The 21,582-nt window shown below is 41.3% G+C and overlaps 1 protein-coding gene across 1 annotated transcript; it reads left to right on the forward strand.

Moving 5' to 3' along the window:
• Nucleotides 1-4,195: 4,195 nt before the first annotated feature.
• On the forward strand, nucleotides 4,196-16,473 carry ZNF140 (zinc finger protein 140). Its single transcript, XM_065889550.1, has 4 exons — nucleotides 4,196-4,204; nucleotides 5,789-5,915; nucleotides 6,287-6,379; nucleotides 15,287-16,473. Exons 1-4 carry the CDS (start codon nucleotides 4,196-4,198, stop codon nucleotides 16,471-16,473), a joined length of 1,416 nt encoding a protein of 471 aa, XP_065745622.1.
• Nucleotides 16,474-21,582: the final 5,109 nt, after the last annotated feature.

A 21,582-nucleotide genomic window follows, 5' to 3' on the forward strand; every position in this document is an offset into this window, starting at 1 on the left:
ATTTTGACTGACGTGCAGAAACCTTACCTCCATTTAAGTCCCTTTACCCTCCCCATGCATTAATATAACTGTCTTAAGTTCCACATCAGATGGTATTATAATTTTTTGTTTCAACCATCAAATGTGATTTTGAAAACTCATGAGAAGGACAGTCCATTATGTTTACCCTTATTTCCACTGTTGTTTTTTCTTTTGTTACCAGTTCCTTTATAATTGTAGAATCTCTTTAGCCAATCTTTTACAGTTAGGCCTTCTGGTGTCAAATTCCTAGCTTTCCTTCATCTGAAAGTCTTCATCATCTGGAAGTCTTTATTTTCCCTTCATTTCTGAAGAGCATTTTTGCTAGATAGAGAATTAGGGGTTTACAGTTTTGTTTTTTTCTTCAGCATTTGAAAAATGTTGTGCCATCTCTTTCTGGCCACCATGGTTTCAGATGAGAAATCCACCGTCATTCAGTTGTCTCCTTATATGGAATGCATTGTTTCTATCTTCAGATTGAACAGTCACAACTGAATTTCTAGTGAATTTGCATGGGGAATTAGGCAAGATGATTCTAAAATTTACCCAGAGAGGCAAACTCGTAACACTAACCTAGAAAAATTAGAAAAAAGAAAAAGAGGGTACATGCTTTCCCAGAAAGCTATAGTAATTGAAACCATATGATACGTACAGGAATAGAAGAACAGATCAGTGGAACCAAACAGAGGAAAGAGACCCAGATATAAGGGGATTTAGTATTAGAAGAGTATAGGGTGTGTTTTAAAATTTGGTATGTGGATACCCTTTCTAAGTGAGAGAAATTCAAAAGTCAGGAGGGGAAAGACTGATAGATTTGACTGCATAAAAATTTCAAATTACTGCATGTACACACACACACACAACCCCAAAGGGAATATACAAGTAATGACTTTTGAGAATATGCTGTATCTGAAACATACATATGAAAGTTATAAAATCCCACCACACTAAGAACTCCTACAAATCAATAATAAAAACACAGGGATCCTAATGGAAAAATAGGCAAAGGACATGAACAGGTATTTCACACAAGATAAATAAGACCTAGTCAATAAACAGAGTTGTTTAGTATCGCAAAAAGTACATTAAAGCAAGATATTTTCACTCACCATGCAACAATACTAAATTTTGATGCTGTCCATTTGTCGTTCATTGAGCCCTCTGTGGCAAGCAATGTGCTAGCTATGGGTGTATCTCATAGTGCTTATAAGCTAGTGAGGAAGATAATTACTAACAAATAATCATAAATACACATAAATAATTACAAATACAATTGCAAATTATTGTAAGTGATAAAGAGAATAAGTATAGGATTCAAGGAGAGTTTACAGTCAAAGGAACCTTATTCAGAGATCACACTGGGATCAGAGAACACTTCTCTAAGAGTTGCTTGAGCTGAAATATGAAGGATAAACTGAAATGTATTAATTATGTTATTGTATGAAGGGATAGATAACCTTTTCAGGGTTAGAGAAAATTAACATGCTCAAAGGTCCTGCGATGTATGGTATATAGGGAAAGAAGGTTAGCACAGTCAGAGAGGAGGGAAATACCATAAGAAGAGCTTGAAAAGACAGGGGTAAGATCATGCTGAGTACTGAGGACCATGTTAGGGACTTTTGCCTTTACTTCAGAGCAATCAAAAGCCATCGAATTATATTAAGCAGAGGAATATATTTGGAATTGCTTTTATAAACATGAGGCTGACTTCTGTATAAAGAAAAGATTTGGAGGAAATTGATGTGAAGTTATAGCAAGATTGCAGGTGAGAAATAATAGTTTGGACAAGATTAGTAGTTAAGATTAAACACGGACACGCCGATCTCAACATGTCCCAAATGAATCCATTTCTTCTATCCTAAACTTGTCTTATCCTGTGTTTTATCGTCATAGTGAAATACGATGATTAACCAAAATATCTGGGCAAGTTGTATAAGTGGAAGTTGAAGTCATGAGAGTGGATAACAGTGGTAGAAGCAGTTTTAAAGAATGTACTTCTGGAAGCATTTCACCCAAGCAAGAAACCTAGTTCCTCCATGTATCCAATTCATTACCAGGCCCTTTACATTCTTCTTTTAAATTGTTTCCTGAATCAGTCTTCCGTAGCCCCAGCTCCCGGGCCCCAGGATACAGAAGCACTGCCTTCAAGTGGCCTTCCTGGCTCAAGTCCTTCTTCCTGTTGTTTCACCCTTACCACTCTGCACCACACTGCACATGAGACGTCACAGCCTCTTTAAAACTCTTCATTGTCTTGTCACTTCACAGCATGAACATTCCTTCACAAGGATGCTTACTTTTTCAGTCTCTTCTCTTTTCAAGCCACCTCTCCTTTGACCTCTTTTCACCAGGCCAGTGAATTTCTTTCTTCCTTTTTTCTCTTCCAGCTTTTATACTGGACTGTAACCAAGCAGGACCCCATGGGGCCTTCCCAGGACAGACTCTCCCCGCCCCGCCTCGCCTCATTCTCCACCTGCCTCTTATTTGTAGAAAAACTTTAGCCTCCTAGGCCTTCCCCAAGTTCCAAAGAACAAATTTAATCAGAGAAGTGAGAAAATGCAGAAAGAAAGGAAAATAGTAAAGCAAGACAAAATAATAATAGTTTAGCCATTAAACAAAGTTAAGGAACTTTAGTTCCTCCTCAAGCGCTATAGATACTATTCTGAGCCGTGTCCTTTGAGCTGTTTTGCAGCTCTGAAAACCCTACCAGCTGGGAGAAGTAAACTGTAGGCTGCCCACCGTAGACCGCAGAACAGCTGGAACCAGAAGGTTAATGATGTTGACTCCTGATGACCTCCCCACCAACCAATCAGAAGAAGGTCCAAGAGCCGATCACACACCCCACAACCCCCCCTCCCTCATCCCGTCTTTAAAAACCTTTCCCTGAAAGCCTTCTGGGAGTTCAGGCCTTTTAAGCACTAGTTCCCTGGACTCCTTCTTGGCGCCTGCAATAAACGCTGCACTTTCCTTCATCACAACCCAGTGTCAGTAGATCGGCTTTACTGCGGGCAGGTGAGTGGACCCAAGGTTTGTTTGATAACACACCATTTTCCTTTGTTGTCTCTAATCTTTTTTTCATAAACTTATAAACTGTTGGCTCCACTTAGAACAATGTTCCATGATTCAGCGGGCCCAGTCTCTCTCCTAACCCTCCCATTTCAATACAAAGCTTGCACCCGGCCTCCCATCCCCTGGGCTTGGAGCTCTGTAGGTGCTTAGTCCCTAGACCTCCCCCGTGCTCGGGACCTAGCCACCAGCGCAGGGAGAAGGAAGCCCCCAGGAATCGCGGGCTCCCACGGCAGGACTGCAAGGGGAGCCCGGCTGCCTCCTCTGCTCACGCGGACAGGTCGCCAGTCCGGCCTCAGCGTGCGGGCGGTCGCCGTCCAGGCCGCCATGGCTGGGCCGCCCCGCGGGGCTCCAGGCTCTGAGAGTAGTGACCCCTCGGGGCTGCGGGTGCTGCTACTGCCGTGGCCAGGGCTGGAGGTCCTGGATGGAACGGCTGAGGCCACAGTCGGTTCTGGGAGTTGTAGTCCGAGCGTGGAGGGCTAGGCCTCAGGCTGAGGCCGCAGTGGACCCTGGGAAGTGTAGTTGTCTGAGACGCCCCCCACCCCCACCCCCGTTCTCCCTGTCACGGGCGCGGGGTGTCCTGGGAGTTGTAGGGGGTGGGGCGGGCACTGTGCCCGCGACGCGCCGAGGCCGCGGTGGGTCCTGGGAAGGAGAGCTGTCTGAGGCCCGCGGTGGTCGCGGTCGGTCTCTGAGGCTCCGGAAGGCGCAGTTTGCGGGACGCTGGTGCGGGGTACCCGTCGCAGAGCCGAGAGCCTTGCTTGCGCGGGCCGAGGTAGGGGAGGGGCCCGCCCTGCCCGAGCCTGTCCCCGCCGGGGCCCGGGGGGCCGGGGGCGGTGGCCCTGCCCCGAGCTCCGGAAGCCTTGGTTGCCCGGCCAGCAGCGCGGAGGAGACGCCCCAGCTGCGGCTCCGTTAAAGGCAGCGGCGCTGGGGGCGCGGGTCGGGCCCAGGCTCGGAGCCCCCGCCGCGGCGGGGAGGGAGCTGTCGCGGGTGTCCCTGTCCCTCGTGACGAGGGCGGTGGATGCGGAGCCTGGGCACCGGCCCGTGCGTCAGCTCGTCGCTCTCCCTGCCAGCTCCGCCTTCCACGCTCGGTTCTCCGCGGTCCCTGCCGTGAGCCATGTCTCAGGTGAGCTGGTGTTTCCTTTCTTCCTCAGCGCGGCTGTGTTTTCCGGACTGGGCACACAGGATTTCCTCCCCCTGCCGCCCTTCTGGCGCCTAAGAGGACGTGGGAGGGCAGGCGGGGCCGGGCGCGGGGCGGGCGCTGACCGGGCGGCCGGGTCTTAGAGCGGGCTGTCCTGCGCCTCCTTTCCCCGGAATTGGAACGTGGAGGGCTTCACTTTCTGCTCCTCGCCCCCGCTGCCGTTCATTCGCTGACTCCTGCTTCCGTTGGCCGTCTCCTTTCACGCCTGCATCAGTGGTCTCAGTGCGTGATCCTGGATCAGCTCTGTCGGCATCACCTGGTAACTTGCTGGACTTGGGTATTCGCGAGCCCCACCCCAGCCTTGTGAACCCGAACCTGTGCGTGTGCGGGTTGGCAGTCTGCACGTTAACAGTCCCTCCACGTGATTCTCCTGCGCGGCGCTTCCTAGGTCCTGGGGATCAGCGGGGAGCAAAACAGAATCTCCTAACTCACCGAGTTCATTTTTTAGGCAAGACGTGAAGTTTCTCTAGCAAGGAACACTGATTATTGTTGTTTTGGTGGAGGCTAAATGCGTGGCTGGCAATTGTGCTTCACAGAGGTCGGGGATAAGAAGGCCAGCCCTTCCAAATTAGTCCATCTGGTTTTAGTGTCACTTCTCTGTCCTACTTTCTGTCATAATTGTCCCCAAAGCCAGAGGCTCTTCAACTTTTGCTGGGAGTCCAGTTTCCTTCCGTCCTGGAGAGTCTACTGTTTACATTAGGAAACAGCTTCCTTTATTAGTCAATAATCTATAACAGATGATAGGCACTTAAAATTTGTTTTAAACTGTAAAATATAACTCTGTCATACCTCTTGGGCTGTTACTAGTTTGGGACTTTTAAAAATCCCTGTTCATGCCTAACAGCTATGTGGGTCACTCAAGTGCTGCAAAACCAGGCTGCAAACAGGGACTTATTACTCATCCTGACCCCAAGGGAAGAAGCTGCAGGTTCCACCCTGGGAGGCCCTTGTACTGTAGCCTTCACTGTCTTGTTCGGTGACATTGCTAAGTATCACGGCTATTTCTTCAGAAACGGGGTTAGGTGTGGTAAACTTGAATGTGTACCCCTTAATCGGGAGCTGCTGCTCTCTGCTACAGCCAGTTGTGCCTATGAAGAAATCCTTGCCAGATCATATTAAAATAGGCTGGTATTAAGGAAAATATACTCTCCCTATTACACATAAAGGGATTGTCTTCATTATTCATAAAGCGTGGTGAGATCTTAAGAATCTTTGCAACCAAAGCCAGAAATTCATGTTGTTCATATGTATAGTCCTTTATCTTCCACAAAATTGTAAATTATCTCAGGACAAAGCATGTATATTTTTTCGTCTTTTCTCCAATTATACAGTAAAACAAAACAGCTAATCTCTTCCTTATACTCTTAATAATTACTCAGAATCCTGAAAACTGTCATTGCTCTACTTGTATACACTGTCCACCATCCACAGTGGGACTCATTTCACTCCTTGATCAGGGCCTTTGGGAGCATAGGTGCTGGTTGTGCAGATGTCTGTGTGTCATTTCAGGGGTCAGTGACATTCAGAGATGTGGCCGTAGACTTCTCCCGGGAGGAGTGGGAATGGCTCCAGCCTGCTCAAAGAGATTTGTACAGACATGTAATGTTGGAGAACTATGGCCACCTGGTCTCACTGGGTAGGTATTTCTTCTCATCTCCCCTCAGTCAGAATTTGACCTTTAGGATGGCTGTTGCGAATCTTGATTACCTGGCTGAACATTCCCAAGGGAGGTAAGTTTTTTTTTAGCTTTTCTTTTTATTTTGGCTGCACTGCATGGCATGGGAACTTCCCCAACAAGGGGATCAAACCTGAGCCCCCTGCAGTGGAAGTGCAGAGTCTTAACCACTGGACAGCCAGGGAAGTCCTTTATTAGCTTTTAAGAGGGGGATTAGAATTTCACCTAATCTTTAGAAATCTTTCATACTTACATCTGGCATTTCTAATAACGCCCCCTCTTTCGTAAGGATTCAGGGACTAATTGTGAATTTATTTCATTTCCGCAAGCAGGTCTTAACATTTCTAAGCCACATGTGGTTTCCTTACTGGAGCAAGGGAAAGAGCCGTGGCTGGGGAAAGATGCGAGCAGAGGTCTGTTTTCAGGTGAGTGAGTTAGAGGCTGGTGGGGAAGTTTTTAAAATAACAACCCACCCAGTCAATGAGAAAGCAGTACTTTGTTATATGCTGGATGGAAAGTTTTCCTTTAAAGGTACTAGAGATACAGGGACTGTAAAGTCTTGCCCACAGCAAGGGGACCACTCACACCCACTTACCTGTCTGCCTTCAGTTCTCATCCTTTCTTCACCTTCTCACAGATAGATGTGTCCCTTCTTTTCATTATTAGCTCTGTCTGGGCTCTGAATTTTATTTCTCTTTGGTTTCTCTTCCCTTTCTTTTTAAAAATTGACTTATATGTTTCCATTGTCTAAGTTAAAAGGTATATATATTTTTCTTTATACTGCTGTTCTAACCCTCTTGAAAAAGTGATTCATTACACTTTGGTTAATTGATGGGCTTATTCCTTCAGTCATGTGTTATTTTAACAAATTTTTAAAAAGATTTATTTATTTTTGGCTGTGTTGGGTCTTAGTTTCAGCATGCGGGATCTTCGTTGAGGCATGTGGGATCTTTCGTTGCAGCACCTGGGCTCTTCATTGTGGTGCGTGGGTTCCAGAGTGTGTGGGCTCTGTAGTTTGCGGCAGGTGGGCTCTAGTTGAGGCGCGTGAGCTCAGTAGCTGTGGCGCGCACACTTAGTTGCCCCGCGGCATGTGGGATCTTAGTTCCCTGACCAGGGATCGAACCTCCCATCCCCTGCATTGTAAGGCGGATTCTTTACCACTGGATCACCAGGGAAGTCCCTATTTTAATGATATTTATTGAAGTTTTAATATTGTTAAGACTTTCTCTTAGGTGGTATGCCTCAGAGAGTAGAAGGCATGGCATAGTGAGATAAATTGGGTCTGTAAATAACTTTGTTAGAGGTCCTCAAGTTCGCAGTTCAACGATGAGAAGAAAGGAATTTCCAGTTGGTATTATAGACCTGGGTAATTTGGATAGGAATAGTAGTAATAGAAATATAAAAGACAGGAAAAGGGTCAGTTTAAAACAAAACATGGTGAATTAGTTTGAGATATGTATGGTGTGAGTAGAGAATGGTATTTCCAAGTGAAGGGGTGCAACAAACCATTGGAATATATCTTAGAAAAAAATTCCAGATAGGGATGTAGATGTGGGAATCTTATATTAAGAAAGAAAAACAGAAGCAATGAGGTTGATTGAGAAAGGCTCTGAAAGCCTTCTTCACCTTAGGTTGAAATAAAATTGCTGGTGAAGCTCTTTAAAAATAAATACGGCCATGCACCGCGCTTGAAGATTCTGACATAGAAGATCTTTGGAGCCTCAATTATATGTGTTTATGACAATTTCCATAAGTTCTATAGTTGATTCTGAAGCAAACCTCTAATGGAAGTATACTGGCCTTTAGGGAGTGGTCCTCTCGAGATAACAGGGGAATACTTATGTTTATGGAGAAGCAGCTAATGGTAGGACTAGTGAGGGAACAGAGGATGCCTTGAAAACCGAGCTCTGGATGTGAGAGCGAGACCTTCAGGAGGAAGGATGGGAAAGAGCCCTGTGTGAGCTGAAGTCACGAGGTGGGACAAGTGCCCAGAGACTTCCTCGTGAAAGGATGAGTTGAAGAAAAATGCTCTTTTCTAAACGTTATGAAAGTAATAAAACCCATAAAACTATGTACAAGGGAAGTGAGGTAAAGGGGAAACATGGAAAAATTGCCTCTAATTCTACTACTTTAATACAGCTCTTAGAATTTTTGTGTGTTTCTTCCAGTACCTTTTTGGAAAAGGGAAGTAGCTCACAGACAACGCATAGAACATAAATGTGAAGCTTAAATTATGCTAAGGCACCCATGTAACCACCGCTCAGGTCAGTCGACACAGCACTGCCAGGTCCCTAAGAGCCCTTCGGGTGCTTGTCCCAGTCACGCCCCACCTCGCCCCCTGCAAAGGTAATCTTTAATGGTAGTAACTTCCTTGGTTTTCTTCATAGCTTTATCAACTGTTGGTGTCTCTGGTCCCTAGTTTAGGTTTGTATGTTTATGAACTTTATATAGAGGGGATCACAATGTATATATTACATTGTAATTTGCTTCTCAAAATTATTTTTAATATTCATGCATCTTGCATACTCATCTAGTAGTTTGTATCCATCCTGTTATTGATGGCTTCTTGGGTTGTTTGCAGTTTAGGGCTATTGCAAGCAATGTTGCTCTTGTCCTTGGGTCCTGGTACCTCCTGGCACAGGGTTCCTGTGGTTTATGTCTAGGACTGGAATTGCTGAGTCAGAGGATAATGTATCTCTTTCACACATTAGATGATGCCAGAATGTTTTCCAAAGTGCTTTTACTTTCTTACACTTCCACAGACACAGTAAGCGGGTTCCTCTTGCTGCTCCCCATGTTTACCAAATGCCCTGTACTGCCAGGCATCGTGCTCTTCACCCATCAGGAGAGTGTGCAGTGGTAGCTTATTCTGGTTTAAACGTGCATTTCTCCAGTTACTAATGAGGTTGAACACCTTTTCGTATGTTTATTGAGTATTTAGATACCCTCATTTATGAAGTGCTTCTTGAAGGTTTTTGCTCATTTATCTATTGGATTCTCCATCTTTTTCTTGTTTTGTAGGAGTTGTATATTTTGGATACAAATCATTGTAATTATATTCACTACAAATACCTCCTCTTACCTGTGGCCGGCTTTTCTCCTTAAAACCTCTTTTAATGAACAGACTCTTAATTCTAGTATAGTCAGATTTGTCAGTCTTTTCCTTTATGATTAGTATTCTTTTTTTTCGGCTGTGCTGTGCCGTGCAGCATGCAGTATCTTGGTTCCCTGATCAGGGATCAGACCCTTGCCCACTGCAGTGGAAGTGCGGAGTCTTAACCACTGGACCACCAGGGAAGTCCCAATATATATATATACATATTTTTGATCTGTTTAAGAAATCTTTCCCTACCATGAGGTCATGATGACAGTTTCCTAGATTTTCTCTTTAAAAAGTCACTTTGCATTCACATTTAGATCCATGGTCCACTTTGGATTTATTTTTGTGTGTCACGTGACTTAGTGGTCAGTTTTGGTCTCTTCTGCATGGACATCCAGATCTCGAGGCACCATTTATTGACATGTCTGTCCTTTCCTTCACTGGTTTGTCATAAGTTAAGTGTCAGTTTTTGCGTATGTTTCTGGGTTCTTTAGTTTTTGTTTTTCTATTTTTCTATCTTTGCATAAATCTATACAGTCTTAGTTATGGGTTTAATAATGGATAACATTTTACTGTATTTGCCTCACCTCATCCCTTTTTTTGCTGAATAATGTAATTTACAGATACCTTGATATTTCACTACACAGTACTTCACTATCATGTATAAAGTATAGGGATATTTTCTACATCACTGAAATATTTTCACATCAAAATGTTTTGCTTAATTTCATTTTAATGCACTGTCCATATATAATATAAATACTCCATAAATGTGTTTTATAATTGGATTGTCTTTCCCCTGTGGGGTGATGAAATTCTTGTTTCTCTGTATGTCCTATAACTTTGACTTGTAACTTTTTTTTTTAAATATGAAGACTTTGGGTCTTATTTAAATCCTGTTGAGATGTTAACTTTAAGCAGGCTGTTGATATGCGTAAGTTGAAGCCACAGTTCTAACCTGTCTTCTGTGCATGTGGTTCCAATGACAGTCCAGTTTTCAAAGACTTCTCAGGTCTCTCTTATTTGTCCCCATATGCACCTCCTAGTGGTGTTGGGCACTGGGTTCCCCTTAGGCAGCGGGTTCCCCTTTGTTTCAGTTCTCACAGCTTTAGGTGTGCTGTTTAGGGTCAGATCCATGCATGCACAGCTCAGGGAGGAGCCCAGAATTTCATACACAACTTTATGGGACCATCTTCTTGTGCTCCCTTTTTCACCATGTCCCCTTTCCTTTTTGGCTCCCAGGGCCCCCTCTTTCAGGTCTTCTGGATAGAAAGGCAGGCCTGTAGGTTCCCCTCTGCACTTCCTGCAAGTTTGTCTGCCTCTGCAGCCATGCAGCGAGGGGATGGAGAGAAAAAGAAAAAAAGGGGGGAGATATTACCTCTCTGCTCTTGGGACCATTGATCTTTCTGCTGAGGGAGGAAGGTTACCCTGCCTTAGAGGTTTAATTGCCTGTATGGCCACAGCTGCTGCAACACGCTTTGGGTTTGGGCAGAAGAGAATCGGAAATGAACAGACAATAAGATTTCTCTAACCAGTATGGACTCCCCTTTCCCATTCCTAAGAACAGAAATAGAGGCTTCTCATGGAGCTCTTTCTCCTCACACCTGCTGCCCAGTTCCTGCTTTCAGGCTGCATTTGAGTTTAGGCCTGGAGAGACTGGAGGGGGGAAAAAAACCCAAGAAACTCATCACCAGTTCAGTGTTACTTTGTGTTCTGGCTTCCTTCTGCAAGCAGCTTGCTACCGTTTACTTTTTTTTTGAATAGATTTAAAATTTTTTATTTCTTTATTGTTGGCTGCATTGAGTCTTCACTGCTGTGCACGGGCTTTCTCTAGTTGTGGCGAGAGGGGACTACTCTTCAATGCGGTGCACGGGCTTCTCATTGCAGTGGCTTCTCTTGTTGCGGAGCACGGGCTCTAGGCACGCAGGCTCAGTAGTTTGGGCACCCGGGCTCAGTAGTTGTGGCACATGGGCCCTAGAGTGCGCTGGCTTCAGTAGTTGCAGTGCGTGGGCTCAGTAGTTGTGGTGCATGGGCTTAGTTGCTCCGCGGCATGTGGGATCTTCACGGACCAGGGCTCAAACTTGTGTCCCTGCATTGGCAGGCAGATTCTTAACCACTGTGCCACCAGGGAAGTTCCCCGTTTACTTTTTAGAGTTCTCAGCTAGCTGCTTTATGCATTCTGTTCATGGTTTTCACTTGTGTTCAGTGGGAGAGCCAGGTTGGAGTGTACTTACTCCATCTTTACAGGACTGGAGCCATTCATATTTTATAACTGAAACAAAACCCCAAAGTTACAGCATGTATAAAGATCATACTAATAAAATGAGAGTATGAGGTTCAGTCTAGATTGAGCAGAAGTATAAAGTGTAAGGAGGAAAATGGTGGGAATTAAGGATGGTTAGGGAAAGCACTGGTCAGATCATGCCGGTGTTTTATAGGTCCTATTAATGAACTTAGAGTTCATCCGTAGGCTAATAAGGAGTCATCAAAAGATTTTAGGCAGGCAGGCGAGCATTTTAGTAAGGTCATTCTAGCTGCAGTTTGGAAAACAGATTTATTGGAAGCGAGACTAGGAAACAGCACAGCCATTTAAGAGTTGTTGCCATAACCTAGGCTAGATGTAATCATCACCTGAACCTTGGAGGTGTCCAGGGAATGGAAGAAGGTATACAGACGGTAACAACGTAAGGGAGTGGACTCAGAAAGACCTGGTGATTGACTAGATAAAAGACATTAAGAAGATTGAGGAATTGTGGTTGACAGCACTCTTTTTGCTGGTATTATTAGCTCCTTAAAAAAAAAAACAAGGATGAACAAGTTTGAAGGGGAGGGAAAGATTATATCAATTTGTGACTTACTGAGTTTTGGGTCTCTGGGATAGTCGAGTATATAAATTCAGTAAGCAATTGAGTATCATATTCTGGTGCTTAAGAGAGATATCACAGTGCTTCCCAAAGTTCAGTCCTTTGGATCATTTTAAAATGCATAACCCCAGGCCCCACTCCAGAAATTCTAAGTTATTAGGTTTGGGGTGGAACTCAGGAATTTACATTTTAACAAGCTCCCAGGTGATGCTGAGCTAAAGTAGGATTTAGGAGTTATCCGCACAGCTTCTTAAGATTTTGAATTTTTTTTGTAAAATCCCTGTACACCTGTTGTTGAATTTATTCTTAAGCAACTTTCTTCAGTTTCTTTTCTAAGAAGTTATATTGTTTTTCTATAGGGATGCTAGTGAATTTGTATATTTATATCTCTCAGTCTTTACTGTAGCAATTAAAATACTCTAAACCTTCCCTGCAAATACTGTAATGATTTTTTTAAATTAATAAACTTTATTTTCTTTCAAGCAGTTCTGGGTTCATAGCAAAATTGAATGGAAAGTTCAGAGGGTTCCTATATATCCCCCTGCCCAGTCTTCCCCACTGTCAACATCCCACACCACAGTGGTACATTTTTCACAATTGATGAACCTACCCTGACACATCATTATCACCCAAAGTCCATAGTTGACCTTAAGTTTCATTCTTAGTGTCATACATTCTATGGGTTTTGACAAATGTGCAGTGACATGTATCCATATGTTAGTATGATACAGGATAGTTTTACTGCCCTAAAAATTCTCTGTGCTCTGCCTATTCATCCCCCTCTCCCCACTAACCCCTGGTAACTACTGATTTTTTTACTGTTTCCATAGTTTTTCCTTTTCCAGAATGTCATATAGTTGAATTCATAGGATATTTACCTTTCTCAGATTGGCTTCTTTCACTTCATATTATGCATTTGAGGCTCATTCCTTTATATCCTTTCATGGCTTGATAACTTTTTTTTTTTTTAGTGCTGAGTAATAGCCCATGGTCTGGATGTACCACAGTTTACTTTTCCATTCTCCTACTGAAGGACATCTTGTTGCTTCTAAGTTTTGGCAGTTATAAATAAAGCTGCTATTCCACGTCCAGGTTTTTGTGTGGATGTAAGTTTTAATTCACTTGGGTAAATATCAAGGAATGTGATTGCTGAATTGTATGGTAAGAGGATGTTCAGTTCTATAAGAAACTGACACACTGTCTTCCAAAGTGGCTGCACCATTCTGCGTCCCCACCAGCAGTGATGAGAGTTCCTGTTGCTCCACATCCTCACCAGCATGTGTTGTTGTCGGTGAATTGGAGTTTGGCCATTTTGATAGGTGTGAAGTGGTGTCTTATTTTAATTTACAGTTTCCTAATGACATGATGTTGAATGTCTTTTCATATTCTTACTTGGATCTGTAAATCTTCTTTGGTGAGGTTTCTGTTCATGTCTTTTGCCTGTTTTTAAATTGAATTGTTCATTTTCTTATTGTTGAGTTTTAACAGTTCTTTGTATATTTTGGGTAATAACTTGTCAGATGTGTATTTTGCAACTATTTTCTGTCAGTCTTCTCATCCTGTCTTCTCATTCTCTTGACATTGGCTTTTTTAAAAAAAACTTAATTAATTAATGAATTATATTTATTTTTGGTTGTGTTGGGTCTTTGTTGCTGCGCGTGGGCTTTCTCTAGTTGTGGCGAGCAGGGGCTACTCTTCATTGCGGTATGTGGGCCTCTCGCCGCGGCGGCGTCTCCTGTCGCGGAGCATGGGCTCCAGGCACTCAGGCTTCAGTAGTTGTGGCGCACAGGCTTAGTTGCTCCACGGCATGTGGGATCTTCCCTGACCAGGGCTTGAACCCGTGTGCCCTGCATTGGCAGGCGGATTTTCAACTACTGCGCCACCAGGGAAGCCCTTGACATTGGCTTTTGCAGAGCAGAGGTTTTTAATTTTAATGAAGTCCAGCTTATCAATTATTTCTTTCATGGATTGTGCCTTTGGCGTTATACCCAAAAAGTCATCACTCCCTAACATCATCTAGCTTCTCTCCTTTGTTATCTTCTAGGAGTTTTATAGTTTTGTGTTTTACATTTTTGTCTGTGATCCATTTTGAGTTAATTTTTGTTAAGAGTGTAAATCTGTATCTAGATTCACTTTTACACACGTGGATATCTAGTTGTTCCAGTACCATTTGTTGAGAAGACTGTATTTGCTCCCTTGTGATGTCCTTGCTCCTTTGTCAAAGATGAGTTGACTATAATTATGCAGGTCTGTTCTGAGCTCTGTACTCTGTTCCACTGATCTACTTGTCCAGCCTTTCACCAGTGCTGCACTGTCTTGATTACTGTAGTGCTACAGAAGTCCTGAAGTCAAGTCCTCTGACTGTTCTTCTCCTTCAGTGCTGTGTTAGGTATTCTAGGTCATTTGCTGTTTTGTATAAACTTTAGAATCAGTTTGTTGGAGATCTGTGAAATAACTTGCCGGGATTTTGATTGGGATTTTGTTGAATCTATATACCGAGTTGGAAATAATTTTAAACTTCCAGAAAAGTTGCAAGAATAGTGCAAAAATACCCATATGCCCTTTACTCACATTCACCCATGGCTAATATTTTGCCGTTTGTTTTGTCATTTGGTATATGATTTTTTTTCCCTGAAACATTTGGGAATAAATTGTATACATCATAGTCTTTAACTCCACATATTTCCTAAGAATAAAGATATGTTTTTTAAACTTTTGTATTATTATAAAACTCTGTTCTCCCAAAATGATAAAATCCTTTACTAAAATTTAGCCTGGAGAAAATCCTGTGTTTATCTGTCAAAAGCATCTGATGGAAAGACACTGTTATCCCTAAATTGAGCTTCACATGTCTGTTTAGAAGGTAGAGGTAGAGTGAGGATGCTAGAAGATATTCAGAGAAACCTTTTTATTCATTCATTCAGAATAAGTTACTGTAAGATGTTCCAAAGGCACTAAGTGAACACAATCTCATTTCTTTGTGGGACCTGAGGAATGCTTGTAGTCTATTAGCATCATTATGAAATTGTCATTTTCAAGTCATTCTGGCAGCAAATAAAGTTTACCTGGAGGTGAGGAAGATTAACTACCTATCCTTTACAATCACTTATCTTTCTGATAGTTCTGTTTTTCCCTCACCTTCAGTTTCTTATTTTTAATCTTCTCCTTATTCACCTACAGCTCTCCTCTGTTTGATGTCTTCTGAATTTCTGGGTCTACTGCTCAGATTTCAGAGTCATATGTGATAACTGTAAAAGAAATGCAATGCTAAGATTTTTTTTTTCAATGTAATTCTCATTAAAAAATGGAGGAGTGGCTTTTATTTTACTCAACACAGAAAATAAGAAACATTTGCTTTGTTTTTTCAGCTTCAGAGTCAAATGGTGAGATCAAAGAGTTTTCTCCAAAAAATGTCATATACGAAGAAGATTCATCCCAGTATTTGATAAGATCTTCAGATCTTTCATTTGAAAGATTTCTAAGCCAAGGCCTTGAGTATTCCAATTTTAAAGGAGGCTGGAAATGTCAGGGTGATACTGAGATGCTGCAGGGAAATCAGGGATATATCGGGCAAGTGACAGTTTCCCATCAAGAAGCCCTGTCTCAACATATGAATGTTAGTACTGTGGAGAGACCCTATGGATGCCATGAATGTGGAAAAACTTTCAGTCGGCGCTTTTCCCTTGTGTTACATCAGAGAACTCATACTGGAGAGAAACCATATGTATGTAAGGAATGTGGGAAAACCTTTAGCCAGATCTCAAACCTCGTAAAACATCAGATGATACATACAGGAAAGAAACCCCATGAGTGTAAAGACTGTAATAAAACATTCAGTTACCTTTCATTCCTCATTGAACATCAGAGAACACATACCGGGGAGAAACCCTACGAATGTACCGAATGTGGAAAGGCCTTTAGCCGTGCCTCAAACCTCACTCGACATCAGAGAATTCACATAGGAAAGAAACAGTATGTATGTAGGAGATGTGGGAAGGCCTTTAGCAGTGGCTCTGAACTCATTCGCCATCAGATTACACACACTGGAGAGAAACCTTATGAATGCATTGAGTGTGGGAAGGCATTTCGCCGTTCTTCACACCTTACCCGACACCAGAGTGTCCATACCTCCAAAACCCCCTATGAATGTAATGAATGCAGTAAAGCCTTCCGTTGCCACTCATTCCTTATTAAACATCAGAGAATTCATGCTGGAGAAAAGCTCTATGAATGTGATGAATGTGGTAAAGTTTTCACATGGCATGCATCCCTTGCACAACATATGAAAATTCATACTGGAGAAAAGCCCTATGCATGTACTGAATGTGACAAAACCTTTAGTCGGAGCTTTTCCCTCATTCTACATCAGATAACTCATACTGGGGAGAAGCCCTATGTATGTAAGGTATGCAATAAATCCTTCAGCTGGAGCTCAAACCTTACTAAACATCAGAGAACACACACACTAGAGAACCCCTATGAATATGAAAATTCATTTAACTACCACTCATTCCTTGCTGAACACCAGGGAATTCACACTGTAGAGAAAACCTAAGAATGTATGGATTAAAAAAAAAAAAAGCAGCTAATGCCTTACTTTGACTTCAGAGAACTCTTGGAAAGAAGCCTTATGTGAATGTGCTTATTGTGATGAAACGTGGTCTCTGCTTTACTCAGTATTCTGGAGAAAAACCTAAGGAATGTATGGGAAAGCCATTAATAGCTGTTCATTCTTTTTGTAATACCAGAAAATGAAATCAAACAATACTAAGAAGACTCTTCATCTGGTAGGATTCCCTTAATCTACATTTGTAAATTCCTACCAGGAAAGGATACATGTCCAATAAATGTGAGAAAACTTTTAGAGATTAGGTCTCATTCTGCATCTGTCAGCTCAGGACAGGACAGAGCACATGGGTAAGGGTGTACTTTTTCCTGGACATCAGAAAATTCATAATGAAGGCAAGTCATACAAACAATGATTTCGGAATGCCTTCATGTACCATGCAATATTTATTAAATTCTTAAATACTCTTCTAAGGAGAAAAAGCAACCCTATAAATGAACTTAACATAGGGTGACTTTCTGCAGTATTTCAAACCTACAGAATTATCCTGGGGAAAAACTACCATTGTAATGAGCGTGGCAAAGTCATAAGAGTTCTGAGAAGTTATACTGGAGAGAATCGGTGTGGGAGGATTTTTTACAGGGGGATGTTTGTTTGGGTTTTGTTTTTTTGTTTCAAGGCAAATTCAGAAAAGCTACGAATAAATCTTGATTCATAGTAAATTAATGTAGTATTGGCTGAATTTTTTTCCTACAGCGTGTGTGATTCTGAATATGCAACTATCACAATGTTGACATCAACAATGAGGAGTAGCATGCTTTTTAAAAAACATACAGACATTATAGAAACATCTTTAGATATATTATGGTTTTAATTTTGAGACAGCGTTTGGACTTAAGGTTATGCTAACTCATGTTTACCCTTGAATCTGACTAGATGTCTTAGTCTGAAATAAATGTAAATAAGGTACATCACAGGAAAATGTCAAGGTTGTTTACCTCTTTTGTTCCATTTTCAGTAAGAACATTTCTTCTGTAAGCACATATTTGTCCAAATAAATCAGATTGTTTTCATCTCCACATACACCTGCCCAAACTTTATTTTCCCATTGTAAAGGTTATCTTACCTTTAAAGCATCTGATTGCCTCCTTTCAAGAACTTCTCTTGCGTTTAGTACATGAAATACGTAATTTAGAACTTGAATGAGTGCCTCATTTAAGCATATTTTTTCACGCATATATAATTGTTCTTTTACAAAGTGAGAGGCTGGCATATTTCTTTTCCATTCAATGTAACAACAAAACACAGCTGTTGCCTAATATTTACTTTTCTAGAGCAATTCAAAGCCTCAAACTATCAGAACAACTCCACTGCATAAGTCCCCTCTTTCCTATAGTGGTGGCCAGTATTAATAATTTCCCTCACACCCTGTGGCAGTCTTTGGTGAACAAGAATGTATTTGTCATCTCAGAGGTGTGTAACATTCAGAGGTGTGGCCATAGACTTCTCCCAGGAGGAATGGGACTGATTAGACCCTGCCCCCAGTTCTTTATATAGGAATGTAATGATGGAGAACTATGGGACTCTGGCCTAAGGAGTTTACCAATCCTCCAAATTCAGAATCTGAATTTAGGTATCTGCCTTCTCCATAGGAAGTATCAGGGGGTGGGCTGTAAGTTGCCTGGCTGAATTTGTACTCCATGTTCTTGAGGGAATGTTTTAAAATTGGCCCAAGTAGGAAATGGCATGCATTCTTCTGTTTTTGTTCTTCTTGTAGTAGCATCTCTTCCCTAGGGTCTAGGAAAACCATAATATTTTGAATTATCTATTTTCTCCTAGTAAGCAGGACTTTTATTTCGAAAGCAAATGTGACCTCCTTAATGGAGCAAGGGAGAGTGAAGAATGATGGAGAAAAAAGTGGGAAGAGGCCTATGATCAGGTGAGTGAGGGGCACTCAGGAAAGGGAGTGCCTTTGCAGGTAGCTCACCAAATATATTGCTTGAATCATTTTTATCAAAAATAAGAAATTTCCCCTAAAATTTACTTCATGCAACATCATTCTGAACTATGTAACTCACCCAAATATTCCTCTTGTTCATTTGTGGTAAAATATTTCACAAAATAACTATGCTATTTTTAATTTAATTAAAATACAGATAATGTATTAAATACACTAAATCAAAATACAGTTAATTCCTAGGCTATACAGTAAAAGATATGTCAAAACACTGTTGCCACTGAAAAAACAAAGTGAATAGTTTGTGGATATTTTCATTTATACAGTATGCTTTCTTTGTCATAGCAAGTCAGTGCTGGCAAGGTTCATAGTTGCTTTCAGTCAATTTCAGCACCCAAGTCTGTGTTATATCTTTCCGTATTTAACATTTATAAGCTGTGGCACTTTTCAGAGGTAGCAGAAGACCAAAAGAAAAGCTTCCTGTTTTTCAATATGAAATTCAGTAGCAATAGCCAGCCAGACACATTAAGGTATAAAAGCAAACAGTGGGAATAAAGCATATGATGTACTTTAAATTACTTGTATAATACATTATTTCAGTTCCAGTTGGTTTGACAAAGAGATAATGGTGATACATAGTGTGACCATCTCAATACATGTGAAGGGCTAAACATCCAATTTGAACATTGTGATCTAGGAGTTTATAATATAATAAACTTATAATAAACAAACTTATAAGGAGTTTGTATTACAGACACACAATTGTCTTAGGTTTGCCTATTCAAGTTGTGAACACTTTGTGTGAAACATAGGAAGGAAACCATGATAGCTCTGAAACAGTTATAATATTTTTATTACTCTGTTGTCATGATGATCTAATTATCCGTACTAAAACAGAAGGGAGAAGGGAAAAGACATAGACATTTAGGACAAACTCAAAAGTTCTAATGTGTGTAGTTAGTCTTTTAAGAAGAGGATGACAGAAGAAATATTTGAGGAGTTAGTGAAGAACCTTGCAAAGAGATGCAAGATATCAGCCCTCAGGTTCAGGAAGCTCAGCAAGTTCCAAGCAGGCTAAAGTGGGACATCACCACAACTATGCACATTGTAACAAAAGATAAAGCCTGGTTATCAGGAGCTGGTACAGGGTAGGGGAGAGACTACTTTCACAGCAGCAACAAGAAGACTGCAAGTTTCCATCTCAAATGAAACGATGGAAGAAGATAATGAAACAACACTTTTAAAGTGCTGACAAGGAAAAAAACAAAATATTCGACCAATCTAGATTTCTATACCAAGCTAAAAGTGCTTTAGAGATAAAGCAGAAATAAAGATGTTTCAGATAAACAAAAATGGAGGGAACTTGTGTAGCATGACTGTGCTAGAAGAAACATTAAAGATGAGTTCTTCAGGCAGCATGAACTGGTCCTAAATGGAAACCTTGCAGTGCAGAAGGCAGTAAAGAACACAAGGGGTAAATATAAGTCAGGTATTGGGAAACTAAGGCCCATGGGCTATATCAGGGCCTGTAAGCTAAGAAAGGTTTTCACATTTTAAATGGCTGTTAAAAAGATGACTCTGCAAGAAATATAAATGAATATTGTCAACACAATTATAATACCAGCTGGAGTTTAAAATATACATGAAGCTAAAGAAGCAGGACAGTAACACTTGATTGGAGGGGATGAATGGAGTTGAGTGTAAGATCCTAGTAGCATCAGTGAAAGTACTCATTTCGTTCTCTCGATCTAGGGGCCGACTAAATAGGTGTATTCTATTTGGGGGAAATTCATTAAGCTGTACACATTTCTCTATGTATTATGCTTCAGTAAAGTTTTTGCAAGTTTCCCGAAAGATTATTACACTTCAACATTAAAACAAGAAGTTACTATAAATGCAGAAGGATAAGGAGATGGAGCAACAGGTACATTCAGTACTAGTGATGTAAATATTAGTTGTTGCAAGAACAATCAGAATTCTATATTTTCTTAGAAAGCAACAACCGGTGCTTCAGGGGACTTAAAATAAGATACCCACATAGAGTTCAGGCTGGGTCAAGTTTTGTTACTGAGAAATGACCCCAAAGAATTTTCTATTGAATATTATACAGTGCGTCTCAGGACAGGAAACTGTGTTAAATCCTTCTGAAGAGATGGAAGAAATTTCAAAGCAGAGAGGCAGCAAAACTTGCAGATTGGGTGTGAATGACTTGGAAGAAAGAGGTAACACTTTCAAAAAGTCTGCCTTTAAAGACTGGGAGAGAGAAAAGGTAGTAAAGAAAAGGGTAAACAAATTAGTTATCTGATATTCTAAAAAATTTTTTAAGAAATGAATTTTAAGAAAAGTTTTTTTTTTAAGTTTTAAGAAATTCTGCATCACCAATACTCTCAATATCACAGAGAACAATATTATGTAGAAAAATGGAAATTGATCAGAAAATAGAAATTTCAGATTCAATGTGAAACTTTGCTGATGGGTGAAAAATATAATTTTATCTGTTTGCTGTGCCTTAAATTACAGGTGAGTTTATGTCGTGACATTTATCAACCTGTGAATTTCCTGTTCACGTTAAGTAAATATCTCATTTTATTTGTTGTCTTAAAAGAACTCTGTCTGCTAAGGAAATGACAGTTATCTGTAATCCAAATTTCATACATGAACTGCTACAGTAGCCTCCTAAACTGGTCTCCCAAGACTTTTCTATACAATAGTCAGTGTAATTTTCAAAAACTAATCTCTTATGAAAGATTCTTAAAGAGCTTCTGATGGCTCTTCAAATAAAATATAAACTCATGCCGGAGCTGGTAAGGTGTTTTCTAAATCCGGCCTACTCTCCAGCCTGGTTTCACATATGCCTCTCTTTACCACCTTGCCTGCCCACGTTCCAGCCACTGGTCTAGGACTTTTTTTTTTTAAACAAACATGTCAAGATCTCAATGAGGACTTCTGTTCTTGCTGTTGTACTTACCAAGCTCTGTGTCCCTCCACTTCTCCAATCCTCTGTGGATGACTCCTTTCCTTCAGATTTCAGCTCGAATGTCACCTTCTCATGGGGGCCCTCCCTGACTGCCTTATCGAACATATGTTCCTCTAATCATAGCACCTTATTTGTTTCCCTCATATTTTGAATTTTGCCTAGA

The sequence above is a fragment of the Phocoena phocoena genome, chromosome 13 (genome assembly GCF_963924675.1).
Source record: "Phocoena phocoena chromosome 13, mPhoPho1.1, whole genome shotgun sequence".
Taxonomy (NCBI): Eukaryota; Metazoa; Chordata; class Mammalia; order Artiodactyla; family Phocoenidae; genus Phocoena; species Phocoena phocoena.

What these genes read in the sequence shown, in the direction of transcription:
- ZNF140 (XM_065889550.1), top strand. An exon ending in TGGCCACCTGGTCTCACTGG is followed by an intron (nt 5,916 to 6,286) that starts GTAGGTATTTCT and finishes TTCCGCAAGCAG; the next exon opens with GTCTTAACATTTCTAAGCCA. An exon ending in GAGCAGAGGTCTGTTTTCAG is followed by an intron (nt 6,380 to 15,286) that starts GTGAGTGAGTTA and finishes TTGTTTTTTCAG; the next exon opens with CTTCAGAGTCAAATGGTGAG.